Source organism: Delphinapterus leucas, chromosome 7 (assembly GCF_059928025.1).
Source record: "Delphinapterus leucas isolate spDelLeu-1000000601 "Yukka" chromosome 7, BTC_Dleu_Yukka2, whole genome shotgun sequence".
NCBI classification, from domain to species: Eukaryota; Metazoa; Chordata; class Mammalia; order Artiodactyla; family Monodontidae; genus Delphinapterus; species Delphinapterus leucas.
Window position 1 is genome coordinate 90,771,909 of NC_143135.1, and position 26,373 is coordinate 90,798,281.

Consider the following 26,373-nt stretch of genomic DNA (forward strand, 5'->3'; position numbering starts at 1 on the left):
CAAAGTGGATACACTTACATGCAATGCAACTAGCGAATGAGATGAAAAGAGATCAGTCAGCACTAGGTGCTGCTCAAGAAGTGACCACTGCCCTTCATCCCCCTCAAGCTTCTCAACGCTCTAATCTGCCTTTTTCTTTTCAAGAAGAAAAGGTGAAACGTGAGAAACGCTTACTGAGTCCATCCATTTCCGAAACAGAAAATATATATTTAAATAAAGGCCATACTGCATACCAAAGGTAAAACAAATACTTTTATTGCACATTTATAAAATCTGCATTGTTGTAGTAAGTGTTTTTCCCTCCCACGATTCCCTCATTAATCTTAAAATTTGGATACCCAATTTGGAGCCTTTTAAAAATTATCAAGAGGGGATATTTCTCTCTCTACATATACATATATATATAGATTTTTTTTTTCTTTTTACAAACCCACATCCCTTATTTTTTAAAAGCAAAAAAGGGGAGGGGCATCAAAATGTTCTTCTGGGCCAGCAGCAGCCTTAGACATGGGTTTTGACACTTTTCAGACACTAGAAATTTTTACCTAAATGGTTGACTATGAAAACGTGATCTTTAGTCAAGTTTCACAATGTTGTTACTCCATCTGAAGTCCTTAATGCCTTCCTTTCTTTCACTCAGGACTGAGTATGAGGTTTTCTGGTTTATTTAAAAACATAAAGTAAAAGAGAGAGAAGAAAGAAAGGAGAGGCAGCTTTCTTTTGACTTTTGAACATCTTACTGCCACATGCATGACCTTATGTTCTACCCACGTGTGAAAGGGCAGTGGTTCATCAACAACGTATCTTGTCATCTCCTGTCAAGAGCCAGGCGAGGTGTATGCTTCTCCTCTCTTGCGGTTAAGAATTTTTTAATGTCATCTGTATTTGATAAAATAACTAGTAGCTGTTCATATGGTTCAGGTTCTGATGAATCACCCTTCTACTCTGCTGTCAAAAACACTTATGCCTGAAGGATAATTTTAAAAGTGTCAAGAGGCTTAGAAAAGCCCAAGCACGCCGGTAGGTACAAGAGGCATTTCAGGTCTTCTGCCATAAATCAATACCTTAATACACTGGTTCCTGCCTTTTTTAGTGAAATCGCTTTTATGATTCTGTACCTAAAAAGTGCAATTTTATTTTCAATCCTTCTTTACATACACAGTATGGTTGGGGTCTGGATCTGAATCTTACTTTTCCACCTAATCCCCTTCCCAAGGTAAACACTGTGACAACAGACTTCTGTGCAACAGGCAGTCAACCAAAGACCAGGATGGGACTTGAACACGTGGGGGCTTATTTCACTGTCACAGTTGACACTCCTTGAATTGACTCCATGACAGCTGCAAACCTGCTACAAAGGTCATAGGGCGAATTGGGTCGAATAGTCGGAGGCTCCTTTAAGACAATGATTTCTGCAGAAGGATCTAGAAGTCTGGGTAGAAACTCCCCTAAGCACAGCTGCAGATTTTCTGTGGAGGAAAAATGGATGGTTACTGTACAGCTAAATAAATCTCTGAGTAAAAACTAAGTCTGCAATGATAGGAGAAGGTCTTTCATATAGCCATCACCCAACCTGAAAGGTTAAAGCATTGTTCTGGTCAGCTAATGACAAATGATGATTCCTTCAGGCCAAACCAGTAGCAAAGACCTATTTGCCAAATATACCAAAGTTTTAGGTCACTGTTTTAAGCCATGTGACGTGTGGCAGAATAACACTATATATTCACTTCATCATGGACACGTCTTCCAATCAATCATCCTTTAAAATCTGAGGAAGTACCATAAATATAACGTACCGTAAATATACTATTGCCATAAATAAAATGCTGCTCTTTTCCTTCAAGTAATTAAAATATACCAGTGTGTACACGGCATTATGTAAAGCTATATATCACACATGGTCTAAATAAAAACTGAAGACATTAAAACAAAATTCATAGCTACTAATTATTATAGAATTTTTCAATAAATATTATAAACTTGAACACTTTAACAAGTCAATAGAATATCTCCACATCAGTGAGAAACTAACAAAGAGGATTCGTATTAGGATACGTAGCAACTTTCTAAATCTATCAAACTCACCTAAAAATACCTAGTTTTAGGCTCCCTCTCCAAAATGCTTTGGACATGCACAGACGTTCCATTTACTAATTTGTTAACCTTGAAGGCGTCACAGTTAATAATATGTTTACGTCTTGCAACTTCAAGTCACAGGAAAATTTAATTACAGCACCAACAGGTAATCAAGCTGCATAAATAGATTTTTATTTTTAAACTATAAAATTAAAGTTCAGATTTCGGCAGATGAAAAAGTAACAGCAGTCTGACATTCCTGGAGAGCAGTGATTTATTTCAAACAGAGCTGGCTGGCTGGCTGGCTGTGGAGGTGATTCAGCAGCCACAGAGGAGGTAAGGGGAGGCTAAGAAGGACAGGGGTGCAGGCTCCCATTCCTTGTTTCAATAGAGTAGATGTACTTTTGACTCTTGTATATTCTAGGGGATTCCAGTGCCTTAAAGTGGTTTGACAACCGGTACTACAAACTGAGTCCACTGCAATTTCTAGAATTCTCAAGGGCCTTAGAAATTATTGGAAGTGGCAACAACAGCACACCTGCAATATCTTGCCCAAGGTAAGAGCACCAGTGGTTTCTCATGATCTCAATGGCATCCAAGTCATCCTTGGAGATGTCGTTATTAATGATAAGGTGAATGCAGGGAATGATCAACTCATTCATCACATTAATACCCTCTGTTACAGAGTGCTCATCATTTGTCTCAAAGAGAGAAGCCGCTTTGGCATTCAGCTCCTATAGATAAAAAACAGAGTGAACAAAAATAAAAGTCTGAAAGAGAAGATAAGTATCTATTTTAGAAGAGCCTAAACAAGTACTTCCCAAACTTCACTGTACACTGGAAATGCCTGGGGATCTTTAAGAACTACCGATGCCCCAACCCAAGCAAGCTGACTGACTGGTATTTGGGTGACCTGGGCGCTGGGATTTTTTTTTTTTTAATGCTCCCAAGGTGATCCGAATGCAGCAAAGTCTCTGACCCAGTGGCCTAAACTTACAAGTCAAGGTCATATTTAACACCCGCTTCTGTCAAAAGGCCTATTCAATGGTTCTCAATCTTCACTGAACACCAGAATCACCTGCAGAAGGCCAGCTGGTGCCCAGGCGCCTCCCCAGGAGACTGGTTTAACTGTCTGGGGAGACGCCTGGGTCCCAACCATCTGAAAGCTCCTTAGGCGATTCTGACGCACACTGGAGGTTGAGAGCCAGAGGTGGAAAGACTCTAAATCCCTAGTACTGTCTCCCTGTGGCGGCTGAGCGGGATATTCAGAATGTAATCTGTATTTGGTGATTTAAAAAATAAACTCATGTCTTTGCTAAAATTGAGGCCCATCAAGTCTACAAGGCCCTGTTTTCAGCTTCGAAGTGCCCGCCATACGTGTAACTGATGCAGGAGCCCAAGTGCAATCAGAAAATGGCGCTTCTGAGAGAATACATGTCATGACTTAACCTCCTCCACTTGGTATTAACGGAGGCAGTGGGAGAAACGCTGGCCTGACTCCTCCCGTGAAGGGGGATCCTGCCGGGTGTCAGAGAGGCTAAAGGCAAGCACGTGGGTCTGGGAAAGCCGCCTCTGTAGTTTCTGAAGGACAAGCGCCTGCAGGAACCCCTGGGGAGGCAGAGGGGACATGGGTCTCCTTCCCACGTGGCGGCCAAATGCAAAATAGGTCAGGATAGATCTCCAGCGGTGTGTGACGAGGGTATTAACAGAATGGCAGGGCCGATCCTGACGGTTCATACCTTTAAAAAACTGGAATCTCTTTGGAAGTCACTAAAACGCTCATCTACTAGCTGAGCAGGGAACCCAGGAAAAACACACATTTCTTACATGTTTACTCTGGGCCAGGCACCAAGAAAACAGCTGAATAAGAAGAGGATCTGTGCTCAGGAACTCACAGTCTAGTAGACAGGCCATGTGATAAAAGCTATAATGCAGTACATAGAAAGGGCACCGAAATGGGGATAAGTGATTCTCACCTAACTTCTATCAGGGGTGGAAGAAGAATGACATTCACTGAAGTAACTTAAAATAATTTGTTTCCATGTAAAACTACTCTTCAGAGTTTGGAAAAATCTAAAACCTGTTGGAGATTTTTTTAAGTTGTTATTTCTTCACGGCTTCAAGGAGCAGAGGTAAACACAATAGATAATTAAAAAGTCGTACGGCTTTACAATCAGTACAAACCAGAAGGCATTTTCTTCGGTATAAAGCGATCACCGACTCTTTCACGCCCCGCCGGGGCCCCTTCATCAGCAGAGCGGCATTGCTCTGGTAGGCGTACACCAGGTAGGAAAGCGCCTCTTGGTACCTTAGAAAGTGGCAGATAAAAAACAGCTCAGTGCTCCTTCCCCGAATCCAGGGCTTAGTCCCCACTGTTCCCTAATACAAGAATGCAACTGGCTGAGACGATGGAAAAGTCTTAATGATGGAGGCAGCATGGAGCACTGGGAAAAGCCTGAGGGCCAAAGACCACAGCCAGTCTCAGCTCCTCTGCAAACTGGCCGAGAAACCCAAGGCAAATCATGGAACCTCCCCGGGCTTCTGTTTCTCCCAACTCTAAAACAAAGAAGTGGACGAGAGGCTCACTAAGGTCCACACCAACTCTTAAAATTCACTTTCTGAGTTCATTTTCGTTTATCACAAAGAAAACCTGGCCATTATATCTCTCAACTAAGAAATCTATCATTATGTAAAGGATGAAAAAACATGTGTGATGTTCAGAGCAAAAGTGAAGTGAAACACTGGAAAAAGGTAGAGGCACAGGGTACATGTGAGAAGGGGGGTGAAGGTGCTGTGGTCCTCTGAATTCCTGATAGGCATCGATAAATAAGTGTCCTGACCAGTAATCTCAGTGACATAAGAGGCCAACTTACTTTCCTTTCTGATAGAGTTCCAGGCCTGTCAGGAGATACACAGACACCTTTCGAAACAAACTGTAATCTTCATGCCACTTCTGAAAAGGAATGACAGCCATTCATGATTATGACCACCACTGCTTCTACCCTTTCCGCCACAGTAAACTTCAAACTCAGTACAAATACTCATTGAGCACACATGGCCAGGCACAAAAACAGGAGACACAAAGGCTTTCAGATAATAAAGTATTCGACATTTAGAATTAACGTCTACCGCCGACCTTAATTTTCCATGTCTTGCTCCTTCCCCCGAGGAACAGAAATACTCATCTCACATGAGCTTTAGAATTTAGGATCTTAATTTCCAACACCCACGTCAAAGTCATTCAGTTCTGGTATAAATGAACGGCCTCCCGAGTTCTGACAAAACCATCCAGATGACGGAAGACGGAGGGACACGGCCATTCCAACCTCACAGAACAACACTAAGCTCAGTGGGGGTGGTGACATACTTTAGGTGGCACAGGACAGCGTCTTTCCTACAACACGAAGCCTTTTTTGAAAATCTGTAGTCATGCATGCATTTTAATGTGCAAAAATCTAATTTCAGATATAGAAATGTTAGAGAACTAAATTATTTAAAGCAAAGCAAAGCCATGAATTCAAGAATTTTATTGCCCAGAACAGGGCTAAAGTGGGTATTTAAGAGGAATGAAGTGCTGATTCAGTCTAACAGAACAATGGAATAAAGAAACTGGCCATTCTAAGGGTAAGAAAAGATCATTCATTCATTCTCACCCAGCTTTCTCTGGGGGGTAGGCGGCGGGTGGTCAGTCTGTGATAATATAAAATTGTTGGCTTGGCCTTAACGTGTTTGCTTTGTAGATGTAAAGAGAAGATCTCACCTTGTACTCCTCCATATTCATGTCATCTGGACCAATCTCCTTCAATTTCGCTTGAGCCACCTTCATAATACTGATTGACCTGTGAACGAAGTTCAGAAAGCAATGAAAGCTCCCCCTTCAGAGGAGTTAGTCAAGCCAGACCCAGAAGGAAGGGTGGTTCACCGAAGTAGCCCCTCCTCACCTTTCATCATAGCTAAGATTTTTGTCCGCAAATTGTTCCAGAAGGGTCCGCTCTACTACCCTTTTCGGCGCTTCATTCTGGAAGAAGTAGACAAGCACGTGCTGAAGTCGAGGATCACTGTGAGAGGTGGGGGTCTCTTTGGCGAGCTGATAGAGCCTGGAGTACTCTTCATGGAATGCCTGTTGAAGACAGAACTGGTGGTTAGAAAAGCGCACACTGTGACCTTCTACACACAGAAACTGACGCCTTAAGCGCTACAGAGGTTTTCATCACTCCAAGAAGACTTCTGAGAAGTCCTTCTTACTGAGACATGACAGAGGCAACTATGGAATCTGAAAGTTTTTTTCATTTCGTAAGGATAAAACTCCTCTGGCACCAAAGACATACTCACAAGAAACTCCTCCTCCTCATAAAGTTCTCAGAAAAACAAGTATTTAGTTTTAATTGTTTCAGGCATATCCTTGAGTACCAAGGGCCTGACATTTAAAAACCGACATGAATGCAATTTCTTCAAGTACCTTAAATTTTATTCAAGTACCTTAAAAAGCATGGCCTTCATTCTTATATTATGGCCCCCAAATTACAAAGGCAAGGTCCCATTCACAGCTTTATGAACAGATGGCTCCTAAGAACAACAACAAGCCCTCCAGGCCGGGTGTAACACAGAACACCAAAGCCGCGTCGGTGCCAAGAGAGGAGAAGCCATCAGTGCTGTGAGGTGGCTGGGTCGTTAGCTGGGCAGGAAAGGAAGTTCTATGTTTTACTTCGATGAAAACCTTTTAATCCCATTTTTTAGCATCTAAGGAAAGTACTGCCCCGTGTTATGATACCTGTGGTATAAGGATGAGAATTCAAAAAACAGAGATACCTTAATAAGCCCTGCTTCAGACCCATCTCGGTCAAAGGTCTGACGGGCTTTAGCTATGGCCAGGATGACCCCTTGCATGGCAGGGCTCAGCATCACCTACCACAAGAGGGCACAAAACAGAGAGAAAAGGGAGAGAAGAAAGGTTCAAAAGAAGACTGTATGAAAGAAAGGTGAACAGACAGCTGCAGGGAAGCATGGCAGCGTGCTCCGTGGCTGGAACCCACTGCGAGGCAACGCTCACACACCGGGTCCTACACACATTCACAGCCCTGGCCCTCTGCACAATGTCAAGACTTTGCCCAAGACAAGCTATTCCTACATATTCTCTCTAATTTAGCCAATGAATAAAGATGTATGTCTAAAAATACCTGCGATGTGGCGCTGCTACAGAATCGAGTTAAATTACAACTCTCAGAGGGGAAGTGTCTGAGGCGAGAGTTCCAACTGAGTTCTATAATTTGGGTGTATATCCTAAATACACCAGTATTTTGGAGTTTTACTAGGATGAAGAGCACATTTTAAACAGTCTGGAAACTAGGGGATACACAAATAACACTTTACAAAGTGAAACTCTTACAATGATTAAAAAAATGCCCCACAGGAAAAAACAGAAACCTGAGGACAGGATTCCCGACAGTTAGTGTGTGGTGACAACTGTACAGGCGGCAGACAATGAACAACCCGGGATTCTACAGCTTCTCCCTAAAGCTTCAGAATTAAAAACACCTTCAAGTCACATCTGTTTTTTTGCTCACTAGACAACTGAAAACTTTATATTTGGAGGAGACACAATGGACTAATATGACCAAAGACAAAGACTCCTAAAGGCAATTTCTTTGCTCATAATACCAAACAAAAAACTAAATTCTGCCTTTCTGAGCCATCTGGCTCTGCAGCGGCCCTCATAAGGACAGGTCTGGGTAGGTATATACTGGCAGCAGTGTGCAGTGGTAACTGAGATAGGCCCTCTCGCCCATTATTTGCGTCAATGGGAAAACAGTAACTGTTGCCAAACACCTCACACAACTATATTGAGTCACGTGAGAAGGAAATACAAGACTGACGACAGACAGCTAAACCCTGACTCATCTCTGTACCTCCTCATCATATCCATCTGCATCAGATCTAACCAGAATCCTTCCCACACTGGGAATCTCGACTTCAGAGACCTCAGCATTAGGCTGGGCAGCAGACTCTGCGTCATGAGCCTGTGCGGGCTGCTCGGGCTGCTCTGCAAGGTCTGTTTCCGGGGACATGGGCTTCTGGGGTTCAGCTTCCTTAAGCTGTGGCAGCAGAACGGAGAGAAAGAGTAAGCAAAAAACAGAAGAAATAAAGAGGGATTGGTTAAATGCAGCAGGCACAGGAAAACAGAAATGCGAGAAACTGTGGCCGTTATTGCCAAGAGCCCACCCCTCCTGCACTTGGGCTTCTAAGCCATTCGCACCTCACTCAACGCTGCTCCCACACCACTCTTCTCGTAGGCGCGTGCCGTGTTTGCAATAGCCTGGGCGGTCTGCTCCTTCACGATCACGGCATGCTCGGAGGACAAGCAGCGAGCCCCGTGGGAAGAGGCGACTGAAGACTCTGATAAAGAACCGCACCAAGGAATGAGCATCTGATGAGAAGCAACCTCTAGAGCACTCTGTGAACGGCAAGCAGGACTGATACAAAGTTTCATGTGCAAACCTTCTAACAAACCTTCTAACAAGCCTTTTTAAAAAAACCCAGAATTTCCCCTAGAAACTAGTGACTAAAAGAAATGGCTATTTTAGCAAGAAGCCACTGACGATGCTGTAAAGTTTAATGTGCTCCTGATGCTGTCATATTTCTTTATGCCAAGAAGCCTTCCTACAACCAACCATCTGTTAGGAAGATCACCTTTGGAGAATAGTTTTCATAAAATCTACCTATTAATCCTACGTAGTTTCTCCTGCAACCTGGGAAATAAGCAAAAAACGAAACAGAGTGAAAGTACGGGCAGCTACTCTTTCTGCTCTTACTTCTGCTCAGCAGAAATGACAGTCTAGAGCCACAGGCTAGGCCGTCAGGTTGTGCAACACCAACTCTATCTGAACTCCAGTGTGCAGACCGTGGCACGGCTCACTCAGATGAAGTGCACGGGACTGGCTACTGGAGTGCAGCATGAATCCCACCAGATCACCGGCACAGATGCCCTTCTCAGGTACCTTGTGATGGAGAGAAATCCTGTGATGCTGAGCTGGTGGAAGACTCCATTTGAGGGATTTTGCAAGACTGCTCTTCTTCCCACTCCTCTACTTCCTGCTCAAACCTCCAGTTATCTTCCTGAATGTAATGCTTCAGTTCAACAGAGAGGGCTTCCACTTCTCCTGACATCTGATCTAATTCATCCGGGGCCGCCTCTGAGGAAGAACAAGGACAGAGTTTAAACGAAGTTCCACCAAGCAAAAGGTCTCAAGGAATCCAAAGGTCCTTTCTAGAAAGAAAGAAAATAAGACACTTTGTCTTTTTTTCTTACTCCTAATGAAAAATACATACACACGTACATAATCCATCTGAAGTACTGACAATATCAGGCCAACAGTCACAGCACCCCAGTAACAGTGCCTGGCATATTAGTAGGTAGGCACATTGAATATTTGTTAAACGAATCAATCGACGACAATGACTAAGGATTTGGAGTAGAGGCCAATCAGTGACAAAGTAGCAAGGACAAACCAAACATTTCTTGGAAATTGAGAAAATCATTAGATCCAATGGATACTTCAAGGTAGACAGTTTTATCAGTGTAACCAATGCTCCTATTACTGATAAGAATATCCATCTCAAGACGGTTAGAGATGAATTCCAAGACATTTATACCGCCTTAAGTTTCACACAATCAAGTGCTATAAGAAAGCAAACTGATACAAAGGTTAGATGGTCAGTAATTCCTGGTTCATCAAAGGCTATGATGAAAAATGGCAAGGATAGCGAGGACATATTAAATCTCATCTCTAACCCTGTGACCAAAACAAAACATAAAAACCTACAGCAGAATAGCACATCCATGTACTCGTTGCTATTAACTAGTCTTTTCACTAAGCAAATGACAGTTTCCACTTTTTGTCTGTTTCTGTAATATAAAAATGAGCCATACGTGTAACAACAAGGCTCCTAGATACCACCAACAGCCTGCACAATTATTTGCACAGTAACTCCCACGAGCAGCTGTTCCTGCTTTCACACTGCAAACATGCAATTATGAAGATCAGTTACCGTTAAGTGATCATTCTCTCCATTGCTTATCCCTCAAGCACACGCTAACAAATCAGAAAGATCATTTGCTGCCCGGACAAAATGCCTTATGTGTTTCCTTACTTATGCAACACAGTGAAGTTTGAACACTAAAAGAAGATGCCTTCCATGATCTCAGATGTGAAAGGAAGAAAGAAAGAGAGAGTAATATAAATGGAAAACAGCACAGAACCTGGAATCAGAATATTTACTGGCTATAAGACTCCAGACAAGTGCAGAACCTCAGCTGGAAAATGTGGGTGATAAGAATTCCTGCCCTGCCTACCTCCCTTTTAGAGTTATAAGTTATTAGAGAAATAAAGTTTGAAAGTGTGCAATAAGGAGTAAAGTACCAACATAAATGATAATTATAATTGCTCTTAGCATTAGCAGTAGTATTATGAGAAGTATGAAACTGTTCAGGCAAATCCACTTGTAACATCTAGCTATTCTCCAAAGGGTGTAAAAATATGTGTGCGAGAATGTCACTAAAAGAGAAAAAAAACTAGAGGCAACTTAAAAGTCTGTCAATGGGAGGCTGGTTTAACAGATTATATACGTATTCCATGCAATGGAATTATTATGCAGCTGTTAAAAAGAATAAGTTGGTTCTATTTATAAAAATATGCAGATCACTACGAAAAACAATTAATGAAAAAGACGCAGAACAGAATGGAAAAATGTCCCCTTTGGGGGGAGAAATCGGGCGGGAGAGAGATCGATAAATAAAATCTAGCCTCCGCATAGAACACTTCTTGAAAACCACACGTGAGACCTACGAATGGATACTCGTTGGGCTCAAGGACGGGAGTAGGAAAGCTAATTTATTTTTCCTTTTTAGTCTCCTTTATACTATTTGTATTTTTTAAATACATGATTACTTTGTAATAAATCTGAGTTAAAATTTTTATTTTAAACTACAAGATTGTTCCCTTCCCTGAGCAGTACAGATTTCCCCCACCCCTGGCTTCTGTTAAGGTGTTTTTACCTGCACTGAAGTGGGGTAGCTTGTCGTTAATGTACATCAGGCAGTAAGCACTAACATTTCTCAGGCCCCCATAGGAATCTCTTTCAAGTTCTTCCCAGGAAGACTCGGTAACAGAGATGTCGTTGTACTTGAGCCAGACTTGTCGGGGCTGATTATAGATATAGGCCCAGTAGTGTCCTGCATTTGCTTGTCCTTCATGAACAAGAACTGCATGCAAACGATAAGGCACCTGCAAATCACAAAGCAATTCCTGTATCAGGTTAATAAGCAAAATAATCCGACAAGACTTAGGTTACTAAAATTCAAAAGTATACCCAACTGTCAGACATCAGAAAACTGCCTGTTTATACATGTGTTTGATGTTAGGTTCACATCAAAACATCTTGCTGATTCAAGATGAACTAACAAAAACACAGCCTTGGAATCTCCTAATTACGTCCTGGTTCCTGAATCTTTAAAATCGGACAATTGAACTAGATGACCTCGCTGAGGCCCCTTTCAACTCTAAACTCCTATGATTATACATCTAAAACGAAAGATAACTGAGACCTATTTATTCCACGAGTTCCAAACTCAGTTTATCTAAAAACAGAATCACCATGACTACTCATGTTGAGAAGATGTTTACCACACTTGGTACCTACAACAAGTTTAGCAGCTATCTTGTTCTATGCCTATTTTATTTGTTAACAAAATCTAAGTTAGCATATTTCATTATTAGTCGGTCTCGTGGTCTCTATATTTCTTCTTGCAAGTTATCATCCACTTATCTGGGGGTGAAGACCCTTTTAACGACATACTTGTTTGTTTCAACATGTGAAAAGCCTTTTTTTCCCCCAATATGGGGAAAATAGAGCAATGCTTAAGTGCCAAGTAAGTACTGGTGAAAGAAAGTCAGCCATCGAACCAAAGTAAACTTACATTTAATCAGTACCTTGACATGTTTTTACTGGTGGTGAAATTTTTTAAATAATAGAAAAGAGAAAATGGGGAACAGCCAAGATTTACATGATGCATTCCTGCTGTGCAACACAACTGTGCCTCCATGCGACCCTAGAAACAGAGCTCTCCTCCCGCGGCCTATCGTTCACACAGAAGCCAGTGGAGGGCATGCCCCTAACTGGAGCCTCTTTCCCCTCTATGCCCAGAATGTTACTCTAAACAAAAACATATGTGGAAACTAAAATTTCTGCCCTGCCTACCTCCCTTTTGGAATTACTAGAGATATAAAGCTTGAAAGCACGCTGCTAAACAAAGGATCACGAAGGATCATGGTACTTTGGAAAGGATGGGGAACCAGTCCCTGGTCAGGTTTCCCCCACTGCACTACTTAAATTAACCATTTTATGAGAAATTTTTATTAATATTTAATGACAAACTTTTCAAATACATGAAAAAAATACCATGTGGCAGAATCAAAACAAATATATTTTAGGTTCTGTTGGTGACAAGATACATTGCTTTTTTTTAGCCTAAAATATAGAATAATAGCTATTTCTTTCCTAAAGTTATTTTTATATCTCAGGGAAGTTTCCATTCAGTTTCCAAGAAAACCATCAACTTTTCTTTTTGTATCTACCATTAGCACCATTAGAACATGCCTTGACTACCTTCCCATCAATTTTCATTCTACCTGACGGAGGAGAGGATCACAGTACATCTGCTCAATAGTCTGGGTAGTGCTTGCAATACAGTTCTTTAAATCTGTTAAAAAAAAAAGAATACTTAGTTAAAATGATTTCATTACACGTCACCCAGGCAGCTTTAGCTCTGCGAAGAGTACTGCTTCTCTGCACCTGGGGTTCTGACCAGTTCAACTTCACTCTATGAACCACGAAGAAGGACGCAGTTTTAAAGTAGGTGGAGCTTTAGGTTACAAAGGCTTTTAGTTTAATATAACTACATTAAGATTTTTAAAAAATCACCTCTTATAATTCACACCAGAATTTCTTAGAGAGAAAACAGTTTCTAGAAAAAGACCTTAATGGGGCACTTGGGTGTAAAATATATGTCCCAGGGACAGGACCTGAAAGGAGAAGGCACAACAAAAGGCAGGGCCAGATTTCTATGAATAAGAACCTGGGAGGAATCTAGATTTGTATTATTTCTTTATTTACTGCTCCCTAGATAAAAGGAGAAGGAAGGGGAGGAGGGGAAGTCTGAGCAACAAGACAACGAGGCCAAAGGATTTTCGGAACAGAATCTGAATAATACGATTTTACACTGCGTGCATTACTCACATATTCTTTGCTTCATTAACCTTCAATAAAGCATACTTCATGTAGAAAAGACTTTAAAAGTGGTAATTCAGGAAAACAAAATTCTAAGTTTGGGTCAACTGAAGCCAGAGTTCAGATAAACTATGGGAAAAGAAAATCAGCAGATGCAGAAAATTCTCAGCCAAAGCTAAGTGTCATGAGTGTCCAAGCTACCCAGGATTTCCCAGAAATTTTGAGGAGGGAATCCAGGGGGGGAATCTTTTCATGGTTGTAAAACAGACGTGTGTGACCCAATCTCACAGGGAACAAAAAGTACCAAAGAGGTCACAATCCCCAAAATTCAACAGTATACATGGCAATGGCAGGACATGTACCCAAGGTACCTAACTTCCACATATTCAAACAAACAGAAAAGGCAAAGAGTAACTGGGAAGTATTGAAAGAGCCAACCTTGTATATCTTGTTCAATCTCGCTCCTCCACCTCTGAAGGCAGGTCTTAACAAAGTTTATCTCCTCCTCTGTGACCGTTCGAGGAGCTGGGTGTGAGGGCATTTCCATGGAAGATCGGGAAGGTGTAAGTGGCTGATTCGCCACCTTAGACTTGTGTAGAGAACCTTCAGAAGAAAAGGTGCTTTCAGCATCTTGACACGTGCTCTCTTTACTTGTACTGAAGGAAGATAAAAAACATGCTCAGATGCTGATTTCCAAAATACGCCTTGGCCTAAATTAATGCGCTTTCTAAAGCAAGCTGCTACGTGGAGAAGTACAGCTATAACTCAGTGAGTGTTTACTCTGCAGTTACTGAGCCAAACCTTTCCTTTACATGCATCATCTCATTTAACACAACTTGCTCATGAGGCAGGTACTATGACCATCCCTATTTTACCAACTACAGACCTAAGATTTAGAGAAATAAAGCAACGTATCCAAGTTCACCCAGCTAGTAAATGACAGAGAGGGATTTACACCCAGATCCGCCTGGGTTTAAGAGTCTATGCCTCCTGCTCTCTAACCACTTGCCTTTTCATGAAGAAAGGATGAGAAGGAACATGGAGAAGAGAAGACTGGGACTGGAATAATCAAGGAATCAACTATAGTGTTTCCAAGATGCAACTGACTAAAGTGAGATGGAGAGACGGATGCAGGAACAAAATACACAGAAGAAAAATAGTATCAGCTCAACATCCAACTCACAGGAATGCAAATAGGTGGCCCCCTGGGAGAGTACAGGGTGCAGGACTTAAAGGCAGACAATCTCAGCTCTACCAGGCCTTAGCCAAATACCCAAGGAAAAGTTAGTAGCCTCAGGCAAGTAATCTATCTGATACCTCAGCTATGAAATGTGGGATGTTAACTTCTTTACATCCTTGTTGTAAACCAAGAATAAAGTATGTAAAGTAAATGTTAATTTACCTACTAATTACCTAATGCCAAACAAACCGCACAGAGACAAACCAGCAGGAAGATACACTAATCCTGTGACTGTGCTTAGGTTTCTGTTTCACACCAAAACTGAAGCATATAAACGTCCTACCTCTGACTTAAAAGCAACCCTCTCTCCCTTTCCCACCTGCCTTTCTCCCGTACACAGAGTAATGGAGAAAACCTCTTTTCCCTAAGGACCCATACACATGGAAAAATAAGCCCAACATAAGCAAACGAGCAGACATCTCAATCTCAGAAAAGATCACACACACACAGAGCACTTTAACATCTAATATAGGCAGTACTATTTTATGTTATTAAACCACTTTTTAAAAATTAAAACCATTTATATTTTACAAACGACATAAAAACATTCTACAAAAGCCCAAAGAAATACGCATAGGTAGAGTATAAAAGTAAAAGAACCCCCCGCCCCTTGCCTCATGCCATGCCCTAGAGATAATCACTCCTACCATTTGGTATGTTCTATCCACATATGCACTTCTGCACAAACATCAATGAATGAGTATTAATACGTGTGTGCGCGGCGGGGGGAGCTGGAAGAATGGTTGTTTTGTTTTGTTTTTTTAACATCAGAGTCTAACCTTTTCTACAGGTTCTAGTGTTTTTGTTAGCCAGGACACACACATCAAATTTGATCCGCGCTGGCCCCAGCGGCTCCTCCAGGCCACAGAGGGTGCTGTACACGGCTGAGCCGCAAGAGAAGCAAGGGCTCACGTGACGTGGCCTCCCTGTCTCTTTACTGGATAAACCCCTCTAGGCTGTCCTCTTCCATTTCGAGCCAGTTCTTTTCCATATCTTAATTTTCTATTTGTGAGTAAGTTCCCCTTCCCTTGATGTTTACTTAGTCATGCACACTTCTTCAGCAAACGAGAAAATGAGATGTTTTAGAAGTTCAGGGGCTGAGGTTTCCTCTGAGGAAGGCCTTTTGTGGCACCTAGCTTATAGCAAGCTCAAAGCAAGCTGGGCCTGCTGGAGAATGAACACTATTCCAAACAGCTCAAAACGCCTCTGAAATAATCCCAACTATCGTGTGGGCAAGACGAAGGCACCGGTGGGAATTATGAAAAATTCACCCAAGTGACAGTTGGCAAAATCCTTCCCTTTAAGACAAAGAGCTCACGGCCTTTGAGCTCTTACGGGGTGAGTGTTAATCAGGTGGAAAGATGGTGCACAGTTCAAATTAAACCAAAAAACCCATTACATACTATTTTTAAAACTTGTTTGCATTACCTTTCCTTGGATATCAGGTCAGAAGCCGGGCAGTGCTCAGAAGAAAGTGGTAACGTCATGCGTGCGTCACTTTGAGATGCAGAGTTTTCTGAGGCAGGTTTTGTACTAGCAAATTCAATAACATATTTCAACATGTCCGGGAGTGGGAACCGAGCCGGGCCCGAGCCGTACTTCACATACCTAGGAGGCAGAGACAATGGTACTCTACTGCCAAGGCTGCCTTGTATTTTCAGGCTCGCTGACAAAAGATCTGTTATTTTCTGAAGAGTCAATGGAAAGGCTTATTCCTAAATGCCATACAATATTTAATACGTTAATCTATAGAGCAAAAAGTTCTCTAACTACAAAAGTGAAAACTGACAATAACCTAAATTTTTACACCTGGCAAAAAGCATTTAAAATGGGCTCCTAGTCAAAGCCACGCCAGTGATGCTTCCTCTTGATTCATATCACATTTAGGCTCTTGTCATAAAAGTAAATTCTGTTTCTTAAAGCAAAAGGGATATATTATCATGACTCAAATCTGAAAATAATGCTGGTGAACTAGTATCCAACGGTTTCTTCTCTGCTGCCCTTTAGATCAAGTACTCTGCAGTTAGGAAAAATGAGAGAGAGAAATCTGGAAATGGGAAGCAGGTATTGACAAAGGTCAGAGATAAGAAAACGCAAATCTTTCTTCTGCCGAGTCCTACGTACCCTATTATTCACGTACTCATTCAACAGGCCAGGCCAGGAATAAATTATTGAAGATTTCTTTGGGATTAGTAAACGATAAATGTCTTCAATATGTAACCAAAACAACTGATTAATTATTTTAATAATACCCAATGTTCTGCCATTACTAGCACATGCTACACTCAGTAAAGCGATTTACTTTAGTGAATTCTACAGCTCACTGCAGAAGACAGTCTAAATGGTACATAATTAAGCTGACTCATTGGTACAGGTAAACTATAATCCTGGGATTCCATTTACAAAAGGATAGAGTCACTTCACATTTCTCTAAAGAAAGTGAAAAAAGAAACAGGCATAAAACTAGGAAGAAGGAAAATTGTCTGTTTCTATATCAAAAAGGACATTATGAAACAAACAAAAAAAATAATGCGACTCAAAATCAACCACGTTAGAGGGTATGCAGCAAAGACACTTCAGCTACTCTAACTGAAAGGAGAATTAGAATGACTTCTCCTGTGGATCTGCCTGCCACAGAGAGTTACAGCTTTCACTGAAAAGGATATTAAATATGTAAAACTAGAAGAACTTTGAAGAACTGTTCCATTCCTTACATTCCTATTTCCTTGGCTTAATTGCAGCTATCAGTTTACCTAAACTCAACTGGTCTTTCAAGATCTACTTTCTCCATGAAGTCTCCCCTCCATATGCCATGCCCCCAAATGCCAAAGGAAGATCTCCCCTCCCTGAACTCCTACAGTACATGAACTAAACCTCTTGTCTATCCCACAGACATGGTTAACATGTCTTCTTAAGCTTTCAGTGTTTGTTGAAAGAAGTTATTAATACAGCACTGGCTTGGACCAAAGGAAACGTCTTCTTACTGGCACGGCAGCACTGATAATCGCATAAGATTCTAAGCCGTTCTTTAACATCTCTAACTCTTCTCAGGCTCGCTGCATTTTAACGTGATACTTCTACAAAATTTCAGGAAAAAATTTTCTCTAAGAAACTTATCTTCAATTTTATGACAATCATTTTTCTGTTCTTCTACTGAATTCCTTTAGACCAACTACTTCATCCAATGCAGCACTTGTATTAATTTAGTAGAATCAGAGCAAAAGTAGTTTCAAAAAAGATGTCTACACTGTACACAAGAAATCTTACTTTTAATATTAGAGTACCTTATAGAAGAAATGGTGAACATTTTTATTTTTTTGAATAATAAAAGTAATGCATGCACCTGGTAAGAAAACAATTACAAAAATGTGTAAAACAAACCACAAAAGCCATCCACCCCCATCTCACTTCTACCACCTAATGGTATCCATTAACAGTGTCTTGTATAGATTCCCAGGATTATGTCACACACAGACAAGCAATTTTTAAAAAAAGTTACCCAAGTAAAATTATCTGAAATTTTAAAAGTCACTTTATTTTAAAAAGAAAGTAGTATCATACTATAGAAAATGCTCCTGTACACTATTTTAAAATCTAAATAAGCCAGAATGCCTTGCTGGTTACTGGAAAATTGAGCATTTTTGAGCTATAATGCATCACGTATAACTGGTTGTATAAACACAGAACTTTCCAATCTTACAAAGTATCACTAAAATCTTAAAAGTAAAATATTGCCACAGGTATAAAGTCCCATAAGTCACTTCCAGGAGTATGTGAGGAATCAATCCCCAGCTTAAGTCTATATTTAGACAACTAGATGATGGATCATAATACCTCTTGGATAAGTTCTTCCTAAGTGAGAGAGAGGGAGCTGGAGAGGGGCACCTACAGGTACAGGGTCTTTCTCGGGCTGGTATGGAAGGTTCTTCCCGTCAGGGAAATTACTGAGCTAGCAATGAAGTGGGTAGAGGTGGGGTGGTAGCAGCAAAAATGCTAAGTAGATAAAGGGGGAAAAGCCACTGACAGTGTACTTATGATTTCTTTCCTGCACATTAAATCAGTGGGCTCTCTTCTACTAGAGAGAAATGACAATGACTCCTCCTTAAGAAGTCACGTGGCGAGTCCACAGAAACATTCCTTGCAGAACAGATGAACAAAAAGGGAAAGATCCCTCCACAGGAGAAAGGGCTTGGTATGTGTCACAAATACAAGCCTTCAGTTTGAGTCAGCACCACTCTAGAGAGAACACCATTGTTTTACCTTCCCCAGGCACCTCAAAACTGCTTTCCCAAGACAAAGCGACTAGAGTTTTGTGGCAGTCACCTCTCCTGTGTTTGTGAAAAAGACGGCAAGGAGAGCAGAAAAAGTAAAGAGCTGTGAAATCAGAACTTGGGTGCCCTTCAGTACACTGCCAATTGTGTGACTTGGGACACTAATGTTCCCTGGGACTACTATTGCACATCTTAAAGACAGTTTCACACTTAGAAACACATTTTTCTTATCTATTTTATAAAATAACACTAGTTAATACTTAAAACTCTGAATTTTTAGATAAAAGCAAATTATCCGATTTGAATATCCTACTCTATCTTTCACATTTCTAAGTACAAAGCTGTCTATGACTTACCTTTCCAGTTTTTGCTGCAGAACTTTTATTTCCTCTTTCAACTTTCGAATACACTCTCTTTTACTTCGAACAAGCTCTTTGCTCCTGTACATGTACCTGAGCAAATAATAATCCCACAAACACAATTTATATTTAAAAACATTAATGACACAAAGTTTCAGCAAACTTGGGATACAAGGAAACTGCCTTAATCAGACAAAGGATATCTATGAAAACACAGAGCTAACATCATATTTAATGGTGAAAGACTGAAAGCCTTCCCCTAGTATCAGGAACAATCCAAGAATGCCCACTCTTGCCTCTTCTATTCAATGTTTTACTGGAGGCATAGCCAGTGCAGTAAGGTAAAAAAAAGAAGTAAAAGTCATACAGATAGAAAAGGAAGAAGTAAAGCTGCCTTTAGTTGCAGATAACATGATCATCTACATAGGAAAAGTCAAGGAATCTACGAAAATGCATCAGAACTAATAAGTGAATTTCTTAGTAAGGTCAAAAGATGCAAAGTCAATTTAAAAAGAAAGAGGAAAAAAAATCTATTGCATTTCTGTATACTTGTAAAGAACAAACAAAAAGTAAAGTTTTTTAAAAAGCCTTTTAATAACATCAAAAGCAATAATTATTTAGGGATAAACAATCGGATATGTTCAAGAACTGTACACAAAAAATTATAAATCACTGTTGAGAGAAATTAGCAAAGACTCAAGTAAATGGAGCTATACCATATTCATAGATTGAAGGACTAAAAACTGTTAAGATGTCAATTTCCCGAAATTGATCTATAGGTTCAACACAGTCCCAGTCAAAATCCTAATAGCTATTAGGGGTTTTGACAAGCTGCTTCTAATATTTAGATAGAAATGGATCAGAATAGCCCAAACAATTTTTGAAAAAGAATAGCAAAGTGGGAGGTTTACACTATCTGATGTCAAGATTTACAATAAAATCACAGTAGTCAGGTGGTTTGTGACCACCTAGAAGGGTGGGATAGGGAGGGTGGGAGAGAGGGAGACGCAAGAGGGAAGAGATATGGGAACATATGTATAACTGATTCACTTTGTTATAAAGCAGAAACTAACACACCATTGTAAAGCAATTATATTCCAATAAAGATGTTAAAAAAAAAATCACAGTAGTCAAGACAATGTAGCACTGGCATAAGATTATACAACAGACAGAATAAAACCTCCAGAAAAAGGCCTACAAATACAAGTTCAACTAATTTTTGAAAAAAGTACCAAGGTAATTCAATGGGGGAAAAGAGAGTCTTTTCAGCAAATGATGCTGGAATAACTGGACATCCGCATGCCGCCTTACGCAGCCTGCAAAAAAAATCCCCTTACCTCATACCATATATGAAAATGAACTCTAAATGGGTCATAGACATAAACATAAGAGTTAAAATTACAAAATTTCTGGGAAAATATCGAAGAAAACCTTTGTGACCTTGGGTTGGCAGATTTCTTAATTAGAACACAAAAAAACACAAACTATAAAAGGGCACTTGATACATTAGACTTCATCAAAACCAAAAACCCCTACTCTTCTAAAAATACCAGTAAAGAAATGGAAGAGACAAGTAGAGTTAGAAAATATTTGGATTTGTATCTAAAATATATAAAGAACTCTTACAACTCAGTATGAACACAACCAACCAAATTAAAAAGTGGACAAAAGATATGAACAGACACTTCACCTAAGAAAATATACAAATGACCATTAATTAAGCACATGAAAATACGGTCAACATTGTTAGTTATCAGGGAACTATAAATCAAAAGAAAAATAAAATACTACAAACCCAAGAGAATGGCTAAAACTTAAAAGACCGATAATTCCAAGTATCGTTGAGGATTTGGAGCAAATGTAACTCTCATACACTGCTGATAGGAACGCAAAACTGTACAGCCACTTTAGAAAACAGTTTGGAAATTTCTTATAAAGTTAAAAATATACTTTTCATACAACAGCAATCTCACTCCCAGGTATTTTACCCAGAAGCACTAAAAACCACACCAAGACTTCTTTGTGAAAGTTCACAGCAGCTTTATTCATAACAGCCTAAAACTGGATACATCTGAAATGTCCATCAACTAGTTGATGGAAAAAATACTGTGGTACCTCCATACAATGTAATACTACTCAATAACATTAAGAAAGAAATCACTGATATATGCAACAACATGGATGAATTCCAAATACATTATTCTAAGTGAAAGATGACGGCCACAAGAGGGCTCATACTGAATATTAATGTCCCTAATTATGACATTCTAAAAATGACAAAAGTACTGGGCCAGAAAACAAGTGGTTGCCTGAAGGTGGAGGGAAGGGACTGACTGCAAAGGGGCACGAGGGAACCTTCTGGGTGATGGAAATGTTCTATATCTATATCACCTTCCGGGCGATGGTGGTATTACTTGGCTGTATACATTCGTTGAAATTCATCAGCTGTACACCTAAGAACGGTAACATTTCTTTGTATGTAAACTATATGTCAATAAAACAGACGTTAAGAAGATTAAAATTCTATAATGTAAGTCTGTCTAGGATTTTTTTCTTTTTTCAGGAATACAAATAGTATTAAATGAGCAAGAAATACACAGCAGCTACTCCAGATACTGTTCACCAGACAGCAGGGCTTTCACCTGAAGCCTAGCTACTCAAATTGTGGTCCAGAGATCAGAAGCATCAAACAGCATTGCCCTGAGAGCTTCTTAGAAATGCAAACTCTTAGGTCGCAACCTAGATCCACTGAATCTAAATATGTATATTATCAAGAGCTCCAGGTGAGTCCTATGTACAATACACTTAGTATATGCTCACTTCTACTGCTACAACACATTAAGAAGACAATCAACCACAGAACTCACCTGTCCATATAAATGATCTGAGGAAATTCCAGTTTATTGTGAATTTTCTCTGGCTGACCGAGGGACTGATTGAACTCAAATCTTGAGAGTTCAAAGGTCAACACTGGAGGTAGTTTTGTAAACCAACGCTATGTCAGGCGTAGAAATGCGGGAGAGAAAAGTTAATTTTAGGAACTAGCAATAGCCAGATTTAAACTGTCCCTCATCAGACTTTCTTCCTTTGGTAATGAAACTCATACTAGAGTTCTTTTTTTTTTTTTACTCCAAACAGTAAAATGACCACTTAGAATCATGCCTTCTTAGAGAATATGGTTAAACACTTCTCAAGACTCCAAATTTACAAGCCAGTGAACAACATTTTAACTCAACTATCATCCTCAGACATGACGACCCTTAAATATGTGAACTTCACCAAGAATCTCCACATCATTCACTGCACCATCAGTATTCAAGAGGTTTAAAACCTGGAGAAAACGGCTAGCCTAACCAAAGAATTAGAAATTGTCCAGAAAGATTAATGTGTGTACATATACTATATACTATTTACAGTCTATTAACCATAATTTGAATCCCCTTTATTTCTAAAAAGGAAACTTGAAATAGCTTCATGATTATGAGTTCTGAAGTTTCTGAGAAAATCTCTGGATTCCAAGAATTTACAGATCTCACAAAGGACTAGTCAAATCAACCTATAATGTTGCCTTGAGTTTCAAGAACAGAAAGCACTGAAATATAAAGAAGATCTCAACTGTCACTGATAGTGGATGAGGAAAAAGCTAAACCCGGAAAGGCATTTCTGTTCAATTCACCTGTATGCCAGAGGTCTGTATGAACAGCTTTAAAATGTTCCCTTTACCAAAGGTGCAAATAGCTATATTCCCTCCCCATACCCTTGTCAGCATGAGGTGAATCCAGACAGCCTGTCTGGCCACCTCAGAGCTATACCTAAATAGGCACAATTTTCTTCTTTTTTTTTTAAATAGAGAGGTCCCATTCTTGAATAGAGGTCTCCAGAGGTCTAAGTCGCTAATGAACACTCCTTGCCTTTTGTAAGAGCAAGCATCAGCTCTGCACAGATGGCACAGATGATATGCCTCCCAATCAGGAATTCATACTTTCCTTGGAAAGCTAGGGAGGCAGTAGCTCTCTCCCAGTTCCAACACTGCTCTACAGCTAATACACTTTTAACAAGGCTCAAGTCAGGCTCCCTATTTAATTCAAGAAAGATTTTCTTTCCCTTATAAGTAATTACTGAGTTGGACTCATATAAGGCACAATTCTGTTCAAAATGTATGATGAAAGGAGAATAATCCAAGCTGTGTGGTGTTGGCAATTATGCTACAATGTAACTAATTCTTAACGGGAACTTTGAGATATTAATTACCCTTGCTTGCCCTGTAATTCCCCCTTTCTTTCCAACCCACAAAAATAAATAAATGAATCTTACATATAAAAAATTTTAAAGCAAAGGCAGAATTTACAACTGAGAAAAGTAAACACTATAATAGGGAAAATATTCTAAATGGCATACCATAGGAGTTAATCACTGTACTTTTACCCTCCGAAAATATGGAGGCAGTGGTTCTCCCTACTCAGGTACAGGTAGGCTTCAACAGAAAGAGAGAAACTTGATCATACTTAAAACGTCAGAAGCAGCATACAACCTTTATACGATTAACTCAAATTCATACAAGAATTTATTCATCAAACACTAAGACTCACTAACTCTTATCAACTCATGACAGACTTCAGACTAGTTCAAGTCCTGTTAGTGTAAAGTTATTTAATATGTGATGTGAAAACAGTTTGCCCAAAAGCTCAGTCCTATTTAACTGGCTTTGTCTTGGCAAAGCAAATAAAAATATCCAACTCACCTCTTGTCCATATTTCACTGAATGATCGGAAGGAAGCAGCTCAATGTCACCCTCCACCATGGCCCCTTCCAAACATTCGTCTAAGTTGCGATAACCATTTACCTGAAGGGGATACTGGCCGAAGGTCTCATTGTTACAAAAGGGCTTCCCTAGGCAAAGAAACAGATTGCTTTTTAAAAGACATCACTACTGCTATCAAAAGCTTTTTTCCTGGCACCACACAGACAGTATCTTCTTAATTCAGCAACTTGCTGAGAACTGGTTACAAGTATCCTTAGCCGGGATGGCCACCTCTAATGAACCAGCGGATCCAGGCATAGATCATTAACAACTGCTAACATCACAAAAAGAAAGACAACCAACTATGCCTCCTGGTCAAAGACTGTCCCACCACCTGTGAGTTAGTCTTGACTAATTAAAAAGCCTTACCTGAATCTGGTCAAACTCTAGATCCAACTATCAAGTTACAAAAAGAGGAGCAAAGAGGAACATGTTAAACTATATCACAGATACGCAAGCAGCAAAATTTTAGACTGTAGAGAATATAAGAGAACAAACAACCTAATTTCTTAAAAAATGTATTTCAAGGAAGAAAGAATGGAGGGAAGGGACGGTCTGCAGATTCTGAAAAGAACTTAAAAGACCAATCATAAATGAACCACATTTGCATCCTGATTAAAACAAACTGTAAAAAAGTATACATATGGGGAAGTGTATTTATTTTTACATATGTAAAATTATATATTTATATACACATGAAATTGTAAAACAAATTGGGCGTTCGAACACTTGACTAGTTATATGATATCAAGAAATGCTGTTTTTTGGGAGTGACGGTGGATTGGATATTTTTTTTTTTTTTTGGCCACACGGCATGGCATGCAGAATCTTAGTTCCCTGACCAGGGATTGAACCGATGCCCCCTGCAGTGGAAGCACAGAGTCTTAACCTCTGGACCACCAGGGAAGTCCCTGGATTAGACTGTTTTACAAAGGCTATCAGAGGGGTAAAAGAAGACAGGTGTTAGATGGAGAATGATTGGCCATGTGTCCAACACGCAGCTTAGATAAGCCCCTAGAGTAGACACACTTTTGGCAGCCTGACTCAATGAAACCTTGAGATTAGATAAAACAACAGAGAAAACTGATTAACGTCAGTGTGTGTCTGACATTAATACCAGATTTAGGCTGTGCAAATATTACACAATTCAATATAGCAACTCTGAGACGAACACTGTGCCCGTTCTACAGATGAAGAGACTGAGGATCCAGGATCTCATGTAATTTGTCCACGATCACACACATACTAAGAGGCAGAACCAGTATCCAGGCCTGCATTTGTCTGACTCTCAAGCCATTTCACAGTAATACAGATGTGGTCACAAGTCTAGAATTAACATTTAGAGCAGAGAATTTACCTTCATGAATCCCTTCAGTGAGGAAAGTACCGTAGAATAGCTGCACCATTGGATTTTCAGATTTGTTCCTGGGATTGCTGCTTTTAAAACAAGGAAACAATTCTGTATCATTTGGATCAGATAAGCAATACATTAAGCCAAACCAGCATTCAAAAGCAAAAATAATACATTTTCATCAACCCTCAAAGATCTAAGTATGCTCTAAAATAAGTAACGGATTAGTTCAGTTCAAAAACTCATTGAATAGCCAGGGCATGGAAGCAACCTAAGTGTCCATCGACAGATGAATGGATAAAGAAGATGTGACACATATATACAATGGAATATTACTCACCCATAAAAAGAAACGAAATTGAGTTATTTGTAGTGAGGTGGATGGACCTAGAGTCTGTCATACACTGAAGCAAGTCAGAAAGAGAAAAACAAATACCATATGGTAACATATTATATATGGAATCTAAAGAAAAAAAAAAAATGGTTCTGAAGAACCTAGGGGCAGGACAGGAATAAAGATGCAGATGTAGAGAATGGACTTGAGGACACGGGGAGGGGGAAGGGTAAGCTGGGACGAAGTGAGAGAGTGGCATGGACTTATATATACTACCAAAATAGATAGCTAGTGGGAAGCCGCCGCACAGCACAGGGAGATCAGCTCGGTGCTTTGTGACCACCTAGAGGGGTGGGATAGGGAGGGTGGGAGGGAGACGCAAGAGGGAGGCGATATGGGGATATATGTATATGCACAGCTGATTCACTTTGTTATAAAGCAGAAACTAACACACCATTGTAAAGCCATTATACTCCAATAAAGATGCTAAAGAAAATTAAAAAACAAAAAAAACCCTCATTAAACAAGTATATACCCAGCACTGTACCAAATTCTGGAGACACAAAGGCAATACAGGCATGATCCCTGGCCTTACAGAACTGCAAGTCTAATAGGGGAGTCATACATGCAAATACATGTGTGTGTGTACATTCAATAT

General features: G+C 40.1%; 1 protein-coding gene across 9 annotated transcripts in view; it reads right to left on the bottom strand.

The window, feature by feature from the left end:
- Nucleotides 1-233: 233 nt before the first annotated feature.
- USP28 (ubiquitin specific peptidase 28) overlaps nucleotides 234-26,373 on the bottom strand; it is a 56,685-nt gene continuing 30,545 nt past the window's right edge. For 5 of the 9 annotated variants that reach the window (XM_022559104.3, XM_089915546.1, XM_089915547.1 and 2 more), the window contains 16 exons: nucleotides 25,388-25,467; nucleotides 23,971-24,119; nucleotides 22,097-22,224; nucleotides 19,227-19,322; nucleotides 16,028-16,207; nucleotides 13,798-14,015; nucleotides 12,762-12,832; nucleotides 11,129-11,357; nucleotides 9,072-9,266; nucleotides 8,330-8,469; nucleotides 6,018-6,196; nucleotides 5,837-5,915; nucleotides 4,950-5,029; nucleotides 4,261-4,384; nucleotides 2,615-2,810; nucleotides 234-1,469 (listed from right to left, as the gene is read on the bottom strand). In XM_022559104.3, coding sequence (XP_022414812.2) covers nucleotides 1,294-1,469; nucleotides 2,615-2,810; nucleotides 4,261-4,384; nucleotides 4,950-5,029; nucleotides 5,837-5,915; nucleotides 6,018-6,196; nucleotides 8,330-8,469; nucleotides 9,072-9,266; nucleotides 11,129-11,357; nucleotides 12,762-12,832; nucleotides 13,798-14,015; nucleotides 16,028-16,207; nucleotides 19,227-19,322; nucleotides 22,097-22,224; nucleotides 23,971-24,119; nucleotides 25,388-25,467 — 2,320 coding nt within the window. In that variant the 3' untranslated portion in view covers nucleotides 234-1,293. Of the gene's footprint in view, nucleotides 1,470-2,614; nucleotides 2,811-4,260; nucleotides 4,385-4,949; nucleotides 5,030-5,836; nucleotides 5,916-6,017; nucleotides 6,197-6,885; nucleotides 6,982-7,982; nucleotides 8,169-8,329; nucleotides 8,470-9,071; nucleotides 9,267-11,128; nucleotides 11,358-12,761; nucleotides 12,833-13,797; nucleotides 14,016-16,027; nucleotides 16,208-19,226; nucleotides 19,323-22,096; nucleotides 22,225-23,970; nucleotides 24,120-25,387; nucleotides 25,468-26,373 lie in introns of all 9 variants that reach the window. The other 4 variants (XM_089915545.1, XM_089915551.1, XM_022559098.2 and 1 more) reach the window with 3 other exon arrangements.